Here is a 17,752-nt window from a genome sequence, read left to right on the forward strand (position 1 = left end):
GCAACCAATCCAATAGAAGCTCGGCTTAATCTTCTCGAGCGTCTTCGTAATTCCAAGATGGTCTCCACTTGGACCGTTATGTAGCTCAATGAGAACGTCGCGAATCTTTTTCCCTGGACCAACTATCAGTTTCCTCTTGCTTTGACCATCCTCACTCTCCCATACTCGATGCATGCAACCGGATATCAACTCTAAACTGTTTCACTGTGCCCAATACGACTTCGCAATAGGACTCTCTGTTGACATCTCTTCTTTATTTGGTTTTTCGTTTCGTTCAAGCCCTTGCATAACATGTGCCAGATCTGTATCTTCTAGCTGCCACTTCCTTTGTTGTTCCATGTCTCATTCATCCGAACACATTATAGTCATATGTCGGACATCTACGATGTCATCCTTAGCCTCAGCTTTCGAACAGTATTTGCATTCCAAAATACATGGTCTTCGTGATATTGCATCGGCATTCCCATGGGTACTACCTTTCCGATGCTCTATGGAAAAGTCATACATTTGTAGTCGCTTAATCCACCGTGTCAATTGTCCTTCTGGATTACGGAACTGCAGAAGTCATTTCAACGCTGCGTGATATGTCCTGACGCGGAATCACTGGCCGTAGAGGTACTTGTGAAAATGTCGAATGCACTCTACCAATGGCAACAGCTCCCTCCGTATAACGCTATAGTTCCTCTCTGGTTTTCCAATTGATCGGCTATAATATGCAACTACCTTCTCCTATCCATCGACCAGTTGTGATAAAACGCCTCCTATAGCATATCCACTCGCATCGGTATCTAGAATAAATGTTGCTCCTGGAATCTGATATGCCTATATTGGGGCAGAGCACAAACGCTCTTTCAATGTTTGGAAAGCCACTTCGTGCTCCTTCTTCCATTCAAAAGCTTTATTTTTTCTTGTAAGCTCGTGGAGGCTATGGGCTACACTGACAAAATTTAGTACAAATCGGCGGTAATATGTGCACAGCCCAAGGAAACTTCTTAACTCATGAAGATTCTGTGGTCTTGGCCAATCCTTTACTGCTTCTATCTTTTCATTTGCGGTGCAGATGCCCTCCGTTGTTACTTTATGACCCAAGTCACTTACTTGCTTCTTGAACAGAGAACACTTTTTGGGACTAACTTTCAGACCAGCACCAGCTATTCTTTGGAAAACCTCCTCCAAGTTTTTCAGATGTTCTTCGAAGTTCTTTTCCAATACAATGATGTCATCTAGGTACACTAAGCATGTTTTCCAATGTAGTCCTGATTCAAATCAGTACCTGATCCATGAGTCTTTCAAAAGTAGCTGGTGCATTACAAAGTCCAAAAGGCATCACTGTAAATTGCCAAAGACCATCACCGACACTGAAGGCTGTTTTCTCTTTGTCTTCCTCCTTCACTTCACTTGCCAGTAGCCGCATTTCAAGTCCAGTGTGGAAAACCATTTCGTACCAGATAACGAGTCCAGAGTATCGTCAATCCTTGGCAATGGGTACCTATCCTTTTTCGTGACGTCGTTCAGCTTGCGGAAGTCCACGCAAAACCTCATTTTTCCATCCTTCTTCTTCACGAGTACCACCGGTGAGCTCCATGGACTAGCTGATGGTTGGATTACTCGCCACTTCCCGCTTCGCCAGTGGAACACTACGAGGAGCTTGACGGATCGGCCTCGCATCTCCAGTGTCAATTTGATGTTTCACAACTTTGGTGTGGCCTGGTTTGGAACCATCCTGGTCAAATATGTTGGAGTACTTTATGAGCAGTTGTTTTGCCTTACTCTGATAGTCTTCCTATAGTCCCTCCGTCCATGCCATGATGTCATCTGAAAGATCAATATTGCTAGTTGAAACGTCTTCCTGGAGCTCTTCACAATTGATTACTACTTCAGCCTCTTGGCATCTTCCCAAAATAGCCTCTGTTCAGTTTGAGTGCTGACTTGAACTCATTGAGTACTCTTAACGGGATACGTCCATCTTGTTTTGTTATAGCCAGGGTTTTTCCTACAAGTACTTTCGGTGTTGATTTGTTTGCTGCTTCGACAACCCACAATTTGTCACACAATCTCCATCAACCTTTGCCCAGATGACTGCTTCTGATAGTGGTGGTATTTGCTGACTCTCTTCCACCATCACTCGTTTACTCCTGTAGTCTCTCTTGTAGCCGAAATTAAGTGGCACATCCATATTCTTATATCACATCGTCTTGCTTTGCATGTCGATCTTGATGCCTTGGTCGATTAAGAAGTCTACTCCACTAATGATTTCATGTTGTTGTTGTTGTTGTTGTAGCAATGCTCGCCCCACCTAATAGCCGCGACCGATCACAAATTGTCATCAATATCCTCTAACGGGAGTCCAAGGAAACTTGCCGTTTCAACAGGGGTGGACCATAAGGAAAGGGGTGTTAGAGGCGTTGGTTCCACATTACAATTAATGATTTCATCAACAATATCTGCCGCTATAAAATGGTGTAGTACGGTGACGTTCCCAATTGCCTGAGTGTCCTCTCCCGTGGCTGTACATAATCTTGCTCCAAGCAATGGTCTTATCTTCTTGTTGACTAAATCCACTCGAATTGTGGAATGAGATGCACCCGTATCTACAGTCAGTAAACGTTCATTTCCATCCACATGTCCTCCGACAGAAAGATTGCTTGAGCTTCTTCCAATTTGTGAGATAGAGATTATGGGGCATTCATTTGCGGGAGCCAGCTGTCGCCCCTTGCGGCTGACTCGTTTAGTTTAAAGATTGAGTAGATTTGGAGATTTGCTCATCTCCTTCAGCTCTGTGTTTACGGCCACCCACATTGCTGGAATTATTAAGGTTGGTACTGCAATAGCGTGCAATGTGCCCTGGCTTTCCACACCTAAAGCATTTGACGGCACCATCGTTTTTCTGCTGCGTTTAATGCTTCCAAAATGGTGTCTCCCCAGTCTGGCCTTCCCACTTCCACGCGATGAGCTTTGTATGCGGGCTTACTCCAAAATGACGCTGTTTCCTCGGTCAGTGCATGTGATACCGTTTCAGCAAATCATAGCTTTGGGTTTGCGTATGTAGCTCGCTTCGTTTCCACGTCCCGTATGCCATTTATAAAACTCTGGATTTTTACTCTCTCGGTGTATTCAACGGGTACGTCCGCATTTGTTAGATGAGCCAATCTTTCAACATCCGATGCAAACTCCTGCAAAGTCTCGTTAGCGTTTTGTTAGAGGTTTTGCAATTCTGTTTAGTAGATCTGTTTCCTGTGTTCGCTTCCGTACCCAGCAGCCATCAATGCTTCATAACTTTTCCGTTCTGGGATGGTCTGGTCCTTTTAAAGCCACGAACAATGCAGCAACTTTATCTTCAGAATTCCAGTTGCTCACTGTTGCGGTCTTCTCAAACTGTAGCTTAAAGACCTGGAAAGGAACAGAACCGTCAAAGGATGGTGTTTTTACCTTTGGATTACTCGCTGAAGCAGACGGGCGATTAAGTTGCAATTCCTGTATACGACCTCTCAAAGAATTCACCTCTACCTCGAATTTTTCTTCAAGCTGCATTATTTTTTCGTCCATGCGCGTTTCGAATATATGCGCCTCTTGTGCTTGTTCTTTTAGTTGAGTTGCCATATATGTCCTTTGTTCTTCCAGCTGTGATGAAATTTGTGTCTTCTGGTTTTCCAGTTGAGATGACATTTGTGACGACATTTCTGAAATGCGTGCCTCCTGTGCTTCCATCTTGGATGTTACTGTCGATGTTTGTGCAGATATTGCAGCCAAAATCATGTTCAAGTCTGTGCTCGTAACTATCTGCGATGTTTTGTTTTTCTCTTAAATTTTTGTTGTTGTTTCGTCGCCATCAAGATGAAATACATACTCTTCCACGTTAATTCCTTCTGCTTCCATTGTCTCTCGTAGTCGTGCCTGAAGTTCGAGTTTATTGCCGGTTGTATTCAATCCACGGTTCTCCAACTCCTTCTTCAGTTGCAGGATCTACAATTCACTCCACTTTGCCATGTCCTAGTTGTATTCGAAATCTTCGAACTTTATTCAACAATTCCTCTTCTGACACCAATCGTAACGAATTTGGTAAAATTCCGCCTATTTGCAACCTTCAGCTTACGTTCGAATCGCTAAACTGTTGAATGAATAACTCCAATATTCAATAATGCAAAATGGTCTTTATTAGAGTACTTCACAATAACACTTATACTTCACAACCAATTGCGTGTTTAAATCAAACTGATTACTGACTACTCCGCTTGCTCTGCTTTTATACTCTATGTTGCCTTGTCCAAATGTCTAGGCGTTTCTTCTTCTAGCCAGCCACATGCGTGTGTTTTTGTAGTCCGCAGCCTCTCGCACAGGCACATGCGTGTGCATTTGCAGTCTACAGTCTCCCGCACAGGCACATGCGGGTGTATATGTGAGCACTACTTCGACCGATGATTACTTGTGTTTATGAGTATCTCTCCGCCGCCCTGCATGTACATGTGTAGACGACGACTAACCCACCCACGCACATACCGCCCAGTATCGGCTTAGTGATGGTAGTACAGCCTAGTGATACTAATATTCGTCACAATATAATATAATCTTAACACTGAACATCAAATAGTAAACTCAAATTTAACTCCGGCTCTTATGTCTTCAGGCTGGTGCAAAACCTGCCTTAGCAACGTTTCGTCATAATGGACTTCTGTTATCAAGATATGAAAGTACTGCGCAATGTTCAACGTCCCACCAATAACAGCTAAAGTTCTCTTATTTTACTTAGAAATTAGGCGGTTATTCCTTTCTCTAACACAAATGCTTAATTATTACTACGCATATTGTCACTTGCGAAGCGAATATATTTGGCGAGTCGAACAGATTGGCGAATTCACATCAAATTTGCATTGTGAGTGGCGAATGAACTTATTCGACTGCCATGTGTCATTGCCATTCAAACAAATTTAATTAGTTCATCCAAATTTGTTTTTTTTTTTGTTTTTATTATTTATTTGTGCACAAACAGAAATGTAAAAATCAAGTTTATTAAATAGTAATAAATAAAGTTAAAAATGTTTTATAACGTTGACCTTTTTTTCGAAGACAATTACAATGTTGAGCCGCGAGTTCATCTCCTTCGTCAGCGGCGTTTTATAAGAGATTACTCCAATCCCATGGAGATTCCGTCCACAGTGTAAGTGCAGTGCATATTGGTTATTCAAAAGATGTAAAGTTTTTGTGTGTTTTTAGATTCATAGCAAATTTCCGGCTAAGCAAAGATGCATTTATGTATGTGCTGGACAAAATCAAGGACAGTTTTCACTGCCGCTTGTCATCATCTGTAACGCCAATGCTAAAATTGTGTTGCGCACTCCGTTGTTTTGCCCATGGCAGTTATTAGCAAGCTGTAGGGAATGAGTTTCATTTGGGACTTGCGCAACCCACAGTTTCCCTCATTTTAAAGGAGATACTACCAATTTTGCAGAGAGAAATTTGCAGGGCGGCGTATAAAATCCGAAATGACAGAAGAGGAAAAGCAACAGGCAAAGAGCAAATTTTTCATCAGGTCAGGAATACCCAACGTGATTGGCTGTGTTGATGGTACGCATATTGCGATTTATGCTCCCAGCGCAAATAGACACCTCTATCTGAATATAAAAGGGTTTTTAGCATAAATGCGATGGTAAATTGTATATTTCAGGCTTGCGATCATGACATGAATATCCGGTTTGTGGATGCTGGTTCAACACATGATTCGTTTGTGTGGAATAATAGTACATTAAAAAGTCATTTGGAAAATATGCATCTTAGCGGCGATAACTCTATTTATTTAGGTAATTTTGCTAGTTACATCAACACAAATATAATCGGGGTATTAAGACTTAGCTCGTTACTCAAAACTATCGACTAACGGAGTCACGAATCAAGTCCGAATACCCTTACTTTTTATGACGTAATATTAAAAAAAATATACCTATTTGTAGGTGATTCCGGGTACCCGCTGAGTTCCTACTTACTAACACCCTTCCGTCTTGCAGAGTCCGGAACTAGGAAATCAATTTTTAATAAGAAGCACGCAAAAGGTAGAAACATCATAGAACGTACGATCGGAGTTCTGAAATGCCGTTTCAGATGCCTCCTCGGAAAAATGCACTACAATCCTGACAAAGTTAAATCGATTATAAACATATGTTGCGCCTTGCACAATATTTGTAAGAAATTTCGAATCAGTGATCCAAACGAAGCAGAAATTTTTACTGACGCCATTGTATCGTCGGAGCCAAGTAATGAAGATGGCAACGGTACACCAGGAGAGCGTCGCAGAAGACAAATAGCTGATGTTTTACTGTAAAACGAGTAGGGCCGTTTTAATGGCGTTTTCTTTTGTAGAAAAAAGTTTACCCTCGTGTCACCTATTGAACTTTTGAACTAGGTTGGTTAGGAATTAGTTAGGTTTAGAAGAGTTATCGAGGCCAATGCCCCACTAGGGGAAATGGACAACAGTATTAATTTGTACCCATATTTTGTATTTGAATACAGTAATGCTAGTGAGCTAAGGAATGTACTGAAATTACTTTTATAGTCCGTAATGAACTTTAAGTTTTATTAGCTGTATTTTATTCCCAAGCTAAAAGCAAAAAAATACAAATTTTAAAATATGAAGATTTTATTGAAATTCCTATGAATTGAATTGAAATAAGATTAAATTGAAATCATAAAATGGACATTTGCTTAATTTTTATTTCATTTATTTAATAAAAATCAACAATTCAATTCAGACTTATAAAATGGTGATGGTACATATATATTATTACTACAAGTAAATAAATAAAAATTAAATATTTTTTTCAGACTTTTTAGTTGACGATATGCGTATTAGGTTATTGCTGCTTATTTCATAAGTATAAGGCCACTCATATTAACATGTTCTATTTTTTTGTATTATTACCAAAACAGGAGTCGTGCGCAAATATACGCTCTAAACTTTGTAGATGTTTTTAAAGGTTAAAAGACGTTTTTAGAAATGTTGAACTTTCTTTTTAATAATTCAAACCTCCAGTAAATAATTTTAAAAACTAACATAGATCTGACCCGTTCGGCGAGTCGGCCTTAAGAGTTACAATTTAATGGGATACAGAAATATAACTTCGGCTCAGATGTTTGAAATATTTGAAAACATTTTTGAGATATTTCAAAACCTTTTTTACAAAATGTTCACAAAGTTTGGAGTGTCGATTTAAAGGGTCTTAATTTGAAATCCCATTAGCAAAAAATAAAAACTAATACGAAATTTAAAAAAAAATTAGAACATGTCAATATGGGTGATCTTATAATTATGAACTGGGGTATATTACACTTAGAAACTAGTTTAAAATAAATCACATATTAATTCAGTACTTCATTAGAAAATAAAATAAATAAAAATAAACACAAATTCAGTCACTTAAAGAAAAAATAGAAATGAAACTGAAAGTAGTTGGACGATTTTATTATTTCCTTAGATTATATTTCAAGGTTTTCAGTTCCAACTCCTTCATTTTCACCTCCATTTTTTCTTTGTGTTGTCTTTTTCTTTCAACCCTTTCTTCCTTTTTTCTCTCTTCTTTCTTTTTCAATAGTTTTATTTAGTCTTTTTTGAGTTCGTACGTTTTTCTAGCATGTCTTGCAATTTCGTCTAATTTTTCCGTCATTTTTGTAATTCCCTCACAAAGGGTTTTTTGCATTTCTCCCTGCTTTTCAAGTGCCTTCAAGCGCATATTTTCGCGATCCTCCAGTGTCATCCTCGGACGGTAGTCGATGAACTTGGAGTGATATTTAAGTCTCGAGGATCTTCTTCACCCTCGGTTTCGCTCTCACTCGTGTTGTCACTCTCACCCCCGTTATTACCCGGATTATTGGTTCCAAAGGACTGTCCTGTCGGGTTGGCGGCTTCTTGGAGGTTCAGTAGCTCATCCACGAATCTCTCTAGCGCAGATAAACTTCGCTGGGCGTACGGTCCTCCTGCAGTGGCTGCGGTATCGCTGCGGTTTGTAGAAACCTTTTTTTAAGCTTTAACTTATAATCTAACCAAACCTAGGACAAATATATTGGTAAGTATGAACTGACACGCAGAATACAATTCAGTTACTACTAGAGGCCTGCACGGATACGATGGTTGGGTATATAACTAAGTAACGCTTCTGACGATTATAACGTTGTCAGTTACTTTGGAAACTTGCATCGTGATATCGTACGGTTACTTTTGGAAATAACTGGTTAAGTATCTTATCGGGTATTATCAGAAAAATAGTAGGCGGTGGCTCGGAGCTAGGATCTAACCAAACCTAGGGCCCATCTCTGCACCTTTCACAATGCCAGTAACATACCCGAGTAGATACGTTAGCAGGTAAAGCTGCTTTACTCAAGTCGATTTCCTGGTAAATTTTCTCAAAGTGCCTACTTGTATATGATGGTTGAATTGAGTTGGGAATCAAAAAAACCATCAGTAATTCGACTCGTGTAAAACAGCCTTAAGTATCAAAAGTAACTCCAGTCAGTAACCGTACGATGCTACGATGCCACAATTCTGCGATGTATACTTTTGTATTATTCGTGCAGGTCTGTTCTTCTTACCTTGTTCCACTCGCGCCCGTTAAGGATTGGAGGACCTATGGAGTTAAGATCCGTGGCGAAATGGTCCCACAATTCTGCCCTGCTCCTCCTGGTCTCTCCAAAATTCCCAATGCCTCTGGTGACGTCTGGATTACTTTCCATCAGCTCGACCAGCTTTTGGAATTGCTGCGGCGTTGTTCTTCTCATTCTGAAAACTTCATTTATTCAAACCAATAACTCAATTTAATTAAATGAATTACTCACTTCTATTTATTTTTTCAATTTATTTACTTTTTTCAATTGAAAACATTCAAATAAATGCCAATGCGTCCTTTTCTATTTTCAAGCGCGAACAAAATAAGCATTCGACAAATTTTGACAGATTTGGCGAAGCGAATATGATTTTTTCGCTTGTGGCAATTTGACAAATTCATCTTCGTCACTCATTCGACTTTTTTTTTGGCAAATTCGCTAGCGATTCGCATCTCGCAATTCGAGACCGCGAAATTCGACAAAATTTTCATTCGCTTCGCAAGTGACAATATGCGTATACAACTACCATCATCAATTCCGTGTCGCCAGTAGCGCCAATAACACCAAAATCGTGTATGACGCACAAATATCATTCGACTCCATGGTGTATGTAACGCCACAACCATGACGACATGAGATGAATCGGCCCTGGGCGTATTCGAGAGAAAATTTCTTCGAAATATTCACGGATCTCTACGCGTTGGCGATGGCGAGTACCGGAGAAAATTTAATGATGAGCTGTACCAGTTCTACGGAGACATCAACATAGTCCAGCGAATTAAAATCAGCGGCTATGCTGGCTAGGCCATGCGTATGAAAGATGACGCTCCGGCTAAGAAAATATTTTTAATAGAACCCTCCTATGGGAGCAGAGGAAGAGGGCGGCCCGCTTTAAGGGCCAAGTAGAAAACGATTTAAACTCTCTTGGTGTTACGAATTGGAGCGCCGTTTGAACGGTTAAGCGCCAATTAAATAAATAAGTAAGGAGAAATACGAGCCTAAATCCGCGGTAAAATAGTTTTCAAATTAGCAGTTTTTGGCTAGCGGTCTAAATTTTTTCAAGAGAATTTTTTCACCTCATTTCCCCTATTTCATCCTCTTTTTATATTCTGTTGCCGGAGGGAGTAACTGGAAAACTGCAGAAAAACAACTGACCTAATGTACATTACACTGGATTGGTCTCCATACAAAACAAAAGTTGAATTCTTTATTCTAAAACTACACATTACACACAAAATTACTGCGCATTGTGATCTATGTATGTTTATGATTTATGTGTATAATATTTGTTCAATTACATATTTACGTTTGGTAATAGATAATAATAAAATATAATATGATAAAATAAAGAGATAATTTCGTATTCATTGAAAAAAGGGAAATATTTAATATATTCCGTTGTGGACAAAATTGCAATATATCCAGGCTAGAATTCAAAACAACTAAGGTTTGAAAAGTAGAAAACACAGGACTTTTATTGAAAAACTATTTGGTTTGAAATTCAAACCAAGTTCAGCACTCTCAATTGAACAACTGAAAGATTTGAAATTAAGGTTTAAATGAAGGTTTAAAATTAAAACCAGATTTAATTGGTTACACATGTATGTAGTGCAAAAAAGTTTTAATTTTGGACTCCAACTTTTAACCGTGTATATAAAAAAAATGTGAGTCGTTTGTTTACTACTTTTTTCTACCTCCATACAGTCGCAACTATGTGCGTCGTATCGTGATACGAATAATATTTACGAGTATATACTCTGTGCGCTATGCCGATTCATTCTACTATAAAATTTTGTTGGATTGCAAAAATTTAGGGAAAACCTTCACTCAAATTAATGGTATTTTTTATATAAAAATAAAAAGTTTAACAAAACGTCGTTTTCCACGTTTAGTTATGACTTATTTACATTTGTATTGTTCTAGGTACGGAACCGTACAAAAGTTTCTTTAGTGATCAACGATGGATGGACCTTGTACTGAATTTTCGCAATGAAAACTATCGTTTATTTCAATTATCAACTCAATCCCTACTAAGCATGGCCATACAAGTACGGTAATAAAAATACAACTAAGAAAAATTGTAAATCTATTTATTTAATTAGGTTGGACTATCGGCATTAAAAACTCCACAATGCTATTCGCCAAATTGCAAAAATCTTCATTGCCCGGTTTGCCAAGAGGATTTAAATCGAATAGCTAAGAATTTACCGTATTCCCATTGCGTACAGAGCCGACTTATATGCAGGTAAGACTATACTGCCGTCCATAGAAAAAAGGCACTTAGGGCCTTGTAGGAATTTGAATGCCAGTAAATTTCTGCGACTACAATTTACCCATTAACTTAACCAGTACTCATTAAAAATTCACGTTGAGGGATAAAGCTAGTTTAAAATTTTGATCTACTTGAAAAACATCAATTTTCCGAAACAAAAAATCTATTTCTTGCTAAGGACGGCAGTCTAAATGTAAATAATTTTTGAGTTCTTTGGAAAACAAGGCTTTTGTTAGAACGAATGCTCTGATATAATTCCCCAAGTTAATACATAGCGACACATCTGGCAACGCCATTGCTGACAATGCAAGATGTGTCATTGTGAATGGTGCAATCTGTAAGAAAGGGTAAGAAACATGTTTAATCGTATTCTAATAAGTAGTCAGCTATTGTATTACAATGTGTAAGATAGTATGCAAAGTATGTTGTGTGAAATGAAATATAAAAATGACGAATGGCAATAGTGCCATCGGCATTTTTATACTTCGCCACGATTATTCCATTTTTGTGCAACTAAGTGCTCGGAGGCAATTTTTAATAAAACTTCTCCTTTTCTTATTTCGGGTTAATTAAAAACAATTAAATAACTAAAGTATTTATTGAAAACCCATTCGAAGAGTTTTTACTTAAAAATGGGCACCAGTGTAACGATATAAAACTTGGGCATTCCACGAGGTCAGAGATGGTGAAGGTGACGCCACCCGGCGTACCAGGAATTCTTTTAATGAATTGCGCAAGGTAACCGTATGGATGCAATATGGTGATCGTGACAGTTTTCCAGTGGTGGTACAGCAGCGGCATGGACATTGAAACAACGACGGTGAGTGCGTGTGGTTTAAAAAAAAAATTATAATAATTTTTTAATATAAAGAGAAAAAAATTTTCAATAAAAACTCGTGCGTGTGGGTTAAAGACAATTTTTATAATGAAAAGACTTAAAATTTTCAATAAAAACCAGTTTTAAAGCTAAATTAATTAAAATAATCAAGTGCGGATATAATAATTACAATAATAAGGCAATAAAATTTTTCAAACCAAATTCAATTTGCTTGAAAAAATCTAATAATAATACGCAGTGATAATACAAATTTTTCTAACTAAAGCGTTTCTACAACAATTCTAATAATTCTAAACAGATATAATAAAAATTTTTTCTAATTAAATGTGATTTTCTACAAGATCTCTAATAATACTATGCGGAGATAATAATTCTAATTAAAGAAAATTTTTAAAAAGTAATAATAATATGCAGAGATAATAACATTTTTTCTAACAAATGCGGTTTTCTACAAGAACTCTAATAATAATATGCGGAGATAATAATTCTAATTAAAAACAATTTTCAAAATCTAATAATACTATGCGGAGATAATAAAATGTTTTAACAATTTTCAAAAATTATAATACTATGCATAGATAATAAAGTTTTTCTAATTAAATACAATTTTTAATAAGAAGCGGAGATAAAAGATTTTTCAAAGCTACTAATACAACAATACATAATGAAAAAAATAAAACTGTACTAAAACTAAATACTACGGAAATAATAAAAAGAATTAAAATTCGAATATCTAAAAATTTATAAAATAATACAAACTACTAGACTCATCGGCATTCATAACGGCATCCAAAGCAACTGTACCACCGCCAGCAGCAACATCAGCAGCAGCGACTTCGGCAGCAGAAACAACTCCGGCAGTAGTAGTATTGGCGACATCAGCGGCAGCCATCATTTTAGCAGCAGCGAAGCAGTACAGTAAGTATAATATATATATGTATATAACATTTTTTTGCCTACGGGTATTTTTTTCTTTAAATGTATATATGTATGTATATTAAAAATAAATTTTTTTTATTAAATTCGGTGCCTTCGCATTTCAATTAAAATAATTTCGCATTTCATATAAATTTTGGATTTTTGATAAAACGGTGCTTTGTAAAAAACCAACTGAATTTTTTTATAAACGGTGGTTTGTTAAAAACCAATTAACTTTTTTGATATATGCGGTGGTTCCTTTAAAAACCGATTAACATTTTTTTAACACATGCGGTTGTTCCGTGAAAAACCAACTAAGATTTTTTTTGATATAAGCGGTGGTCCCGTGAAAAACCAAATTAGATTTTTTGAATAAAGCGGTGCGTCCGTGATTACCACATTTTTTAGATTTTTACCAATTCATACCTATATACTTTTGAGCCATTGTAAATTCAATTACTTTTCACAGATTTTTCACACAAGTATACTGCAGTTTCAATTAATTCTTCCAATAAAGTGTTAAGTATTTCTTTAGCGACTATTCACCTGCAAATCTGTTCCCTTTTACAATATTTTTTTTCTTTTTCCTCAACATTTCAGCTTCAAATATAAATTCTGACATTCAAACAAGTGCTTCATTAATTTCACAGTTTGAACTGAATTCCTTTTGCTATTCTGATAACTACATACATACGTACCTAAGAAGTGGTAAGCAAGTGCAAAAAAATTCAGACTCAGAATCCGATTCCGATAATTCAGCCTCAAGCTACATAAGTTTGGCTTCATCTTCGACCGAAGAAGTCACAAACCAGGAAAATAGATTTTCTTTGTCAACAGATTTTGCAGGCTTCGAAGATTCTTCCAGTAAAAAATTAACTTCTAATCTAGCTTCAAATCTTAACTATTCAAATAGTGCAAAATTAACTTCCACTTCTTCTACTTTAAAATTAGATCTTAACGACTCAAATAGTACAACCTTAGTTAAACCTTCTTCTAACGTAAACCCATATCTTAACGATCCATTAGTACAAACGTTGCCTCACCTTCTTTTAATTCAGCTTCAGATCTTAACGATCAAATCATGGCAACACCTGAGGAAAAGAGAATTTTCAATAACACATGTGCTAATTCTATTAGAGAAAACTACAGTGGTGATCCTCTAGCCCTTGAAACTTTTACAGACAAAATTGAATTACTTGAACAGTTCGCTACTGAAGATGTAACTAACACCTTTGTAGCGTTTTTAAAATCAAAACTTGAGGGTAAAGCCCGTGAAGCAATACCAAGACAAGTAAATTCAGTTAATGAAATTAAAACAGCTCTACGTAGTAGGATCAAACCAGACAACTCGAAAGTTGTAGTAAGAAAAATTGCAGCGTTGCACGTTAATAACAATAATTATACAGAGTTTGCCAAAAAAGTTGAAAATTTAGCTGACTCACTTGAGCGGTCTCTTATTATTGAAGGGATCACTCAAGCGAAAGCTCATGAAATGGCAGTCGAACAAACTGTTAACGTGTGTCGTTTAAATACAAAATCAAATTTAGTCAAAACCATTTTAGCCTCAACGGCCTTTACTGATCCGAAAGACGTAGTAGCGAAATTAATTGTAGAACAAAACAACGAAGTAACTGAACGTCAGGTTTTAGCTTTTCGATCACGTGGTAACAACGCATTCAGAAATTCACGTGGTAGTTATCGAGGCTTTTACCCAATTACGTACGATAAAAATAATAAAACAATAAATTTAAGAATTTTTGCGCATATTTAACGTAAGAAACTCGCGTTACTTAGTTTTGAGCTTGTTAACGAAATAATGACTTTAGAGAAATTACTTTCGAGGCTTGAATCAGAAGCCGGCAAACCCAAAATTAAGCAGATTGAATGGCCTAAAAACGATATTTTGTTCGAACGTTATACTATTACAAATTTCAAAGATATTGGAAATAAGATTTTAAAATCATTAGAAATTATTTTAACAGATCCAGTGGAGACAGTAACAGATGAGGATACAAAATTAAAACTAATGAAAATTTACCACAATGATCCCATTTCTGGTGGACTTTGCGTAATGAAAAGACTTTACGCAAAACTACGAACAAATTTTTATTGGAAAGATATGACTCGTGATATATCGAAAACAAAAGAAAAACTTGTTTTAACACCAACTCCTTGTAAACCATTCGATATACTAGTAATTGATACAATAGGACCCCTACCTGAGTCCAAATATGGTAACAAGTTCGCACTTACCATGATTTGCGACATGACTAAATACCTGGTAACAGTCGCTGTGCCAGACAAATCAGCAAAAACAATCGCTTCAGCAATTTTTGAGGGATTCATTTTAACTACGGCACAATGAATGCCATAAAATCAGATTTAGGTACAGAATTTAAAAATGAATTATTCGAAGAATTAACTAAACTTTTAAATATCCAACATAATTTTTCAACTGCATACCATCACGAAACTGTTGGTACAATCGAACGTAACCACAGAGTTTTTAATGAATACTAACGTGCATATTTAATAGATACTTTTTCTGATTGCGATGTTTATTTAAAATACTTTTCTCTCCTACACAATACTACGAGTAGCACAGTTTTCGACAATCAGTTTTCTCTTTTCGAGTTAAAGGCAACTTTGCCTCATGAATTAAGTAAAGAAAAAAATTACCCAATTTATAATGTCGAAAACTATGCCAAAGAAGTTAAGTATAGAATGCAGAAAACGCACAAAATGGCACAAAACCTAATTAATAAAAATAAGTCACAAAATAAAAACCTATATGATAAAACGGCACTTCCTTTAATTTTCAAAATCGGAGATAAAGTACTTTTACAGAAAGAACCACAACACAAACATGAACATTTTTATAAAGGTCCGTTTACTATAACTGAAATTAACGAACCTAATGTATCTATTTTCGATGAAATCAAAAATAAAGAACACGTTGTACACAAAAATCGCCTAAGTAAAGTAAATTAACATTCCTTTAATATTTTGATTAAACTTTAAATTTGATTGAAAAATAAATCCAAAAATTTTTTTAGTACTAGCATTTTTAGCAGCCACGAAGGCTCAAAAACTGTTAAAACAAAAAAAAAAAGAAAATAACACAAAATTTTGTATATTCAAAGAGACAAAAAAACCTATTTCATAAAAATTGTTCATAACAAAATTGTATTCCTTAAATTACAAACAAAAAAAAAAAAACAAAACAAAAAAACATATTTCAAAAGCAGCAAAGATTAAAGTGTAAAACTTTAACAAATTTAAGTTGAATATATATTATAATGTTAATATTTACAAGAGAAAAAAAAGAATAAACAACATACTTTACTAAATTAAAATCAAATTCATTCATTTGTAATAATCAGTAGCAAAAATGGTTCCGAACCAACGAATTCAAAAGGGGAGGTACACCCTAATATAAATATATTCGTGGCCCATTTCAAAACTTTCCACGATGGCAAAGCTCTTTGAATGTATCATCCAAGATAAATTACGTTTCTGTGTTAAGAATTTTGTGTGTCCAGAGTAGCATGGATTTTTTCCAGGACGCTCAACTGTGCCTAATTTGACTATTTTTTTTTTGATGACTGCCTCGCAGCTTTTCAGGTAGGATATCAGGTTGACGCTGTGTATACTGACTTTTCCAATGCATTCGTTAGGGTCTCCCATGTTATTAAAAAAATAGCCTGTTTGGGCTTTCACTCAGTATTTTTGAGTTGAATTGAATCCTACTTATTTAATCGTCGTTGCATGGTTGTAGTAGGTAGTATCCTGGGTCCACTGTTTTTTGTTGTTCTTTGTATGTCGGGGTTGATTCTAGATAGGTAAGAGTTTAACCTGTTACAGTATCCAGAACGAAGTTGAGCAAGAGTGACACGCGTTTCCCTGGGGAGTATGCGCTCCTCTTCCACAAGTTTTGGGTACTTTTCTTTGAGTACTGGATTCACCGGGCAATTCCTGACATAAAGGTCCGACGCCTGTTTGTGGAGTTCACCAAGGACCTGCTTGTGTTTTTGCTTCATACGGCTGGGTTCTCAGGTGCCGTATTTCCTCAAAATGCTTACGGAGATGACTCCTTAGCCCCTAGGCGGTGTTGGTTCATCAATCAGATGTCTGTTTGGATGCCCAGGTTTCTGGGTATTCAATAGGAACTGTTTAGTTAGCATCTCATTTCTCTCCCTGATGGGGAGTATTCTCGCCCCATTATGTAGATGTTGTTCTGGGGACATAAGAAGGCAGCCCGTGGCGATTCTGAAAGCAATATTTTGGCAGGCCTGTAGCTTCTTCCAGTGAGTAATTTTTAGGCTTGGCGACCATATGGGTGACGCGTAGCACGTAAACGGCTGGCCAATTGCTTTGTATGTAGTAATGAGCGTTTCTTTATCTTTTCCCCAGGTGCTGCCAGTAAGGGATTTGAGGATTTTATTACGGCTCTGGATTTTCGGAACAATTGCGGCTGCGTGCTCACCAAAATGTAAATCCTGATCAAACGTCACACCCAAGATTTTTGGGTGTAGGACAGTCGGTAGCGTAGTGCCATCGACGTGGATGTTCAAAATGGTCGACATTTGGGGCGCCCAAGTTGTAAATAAGGTCGCGGAAGATTTAGTCGGTGATAATGCCAGGTTTCGCGAGGCATAAAAACTGGAGAGATCAGGGAGGCAGCCGTTTATTCTGTTGCAGAGCTCATCGATCTGTGGGCCTGGGCCTGTGGCCATTATTGTGCAGTCATCGGCGTATGAAACGATAGTGACTCCTTCTGGTGGTGAAGGTAGCTTAGATATGTAGAAATTAAACAAAAGTGGAGATAGGACACCCTTTGTTTAATTCTTCTTGGTTTTGATGTTTCGTTTCTAAATTGCACCGATGCCAGCCGACCACCCAGATAATTTGCGGCCCACCTTTTAAGACATGGGGGAAGGGTAGACCCTTCCAGGTCTTGCAGTAACGTGCTTTTGATAGGTCTAGCGCTACGAGTACTGTTCTATGGTGGGGGTTTTGATTTAAACCGCAATTTATCTGGTTGCTGATGGCATTTAGCGCGGTGGTGGTGCTATGGAGTTTTCTGAAGTCATGCTGATGAGAGGCTAGCTGCGAATTTGCTTGGAAGTAGGGGAGCA

General features: G+C 37.1%; 1 protein-coding gene and 1 pseudogene across 1 annotated transcript in view; both read left to right on the forward strand.

The window, feature by feature from the left end:
* Kaz (Katazuke) overlaps positions 1 to 17,752 on the forward strand; it is a 273,874-nt gene that overhangs the window by 129,730 nt on the left and 126,392 nt on the right. Inside the window, exons 4-5 of the mRNA XM_067760097.1 lie at positions 10,510 to 10,634; positions 10,689 to 10,831. Of these exons, the coding sequence (XP_067616198.1) occupies positions 10,510 to 10,634; positions 10,689 to 10,831 (268 nt within the window). The remainder of the gene's footprint in view (positions 1 to 10,509; positions 10,635 to 10,688; positions 10,832 to 17,752) is intronic.
* On the forward strand, positions 5,034 to 6,583 carry LOC137238768 (putative nuclease HARBI1; annotated as a pseudogene).

The sequence above is a fragment of the Eurosta solidaginis genome, chromosome 1 (assembly GCF_040869045.1).
Source record: "Eurosta solidaginis isolate ZX-2024a chromosome 1, ASM4086904v1, whole genome shotgun sequence".
Taxonomy (NCBI): Eukaryota; Metazoa; Arthropoda; class Insecta; order Diptera; family Tephritidae; genus Eurosta; species Eurosta solidaginis.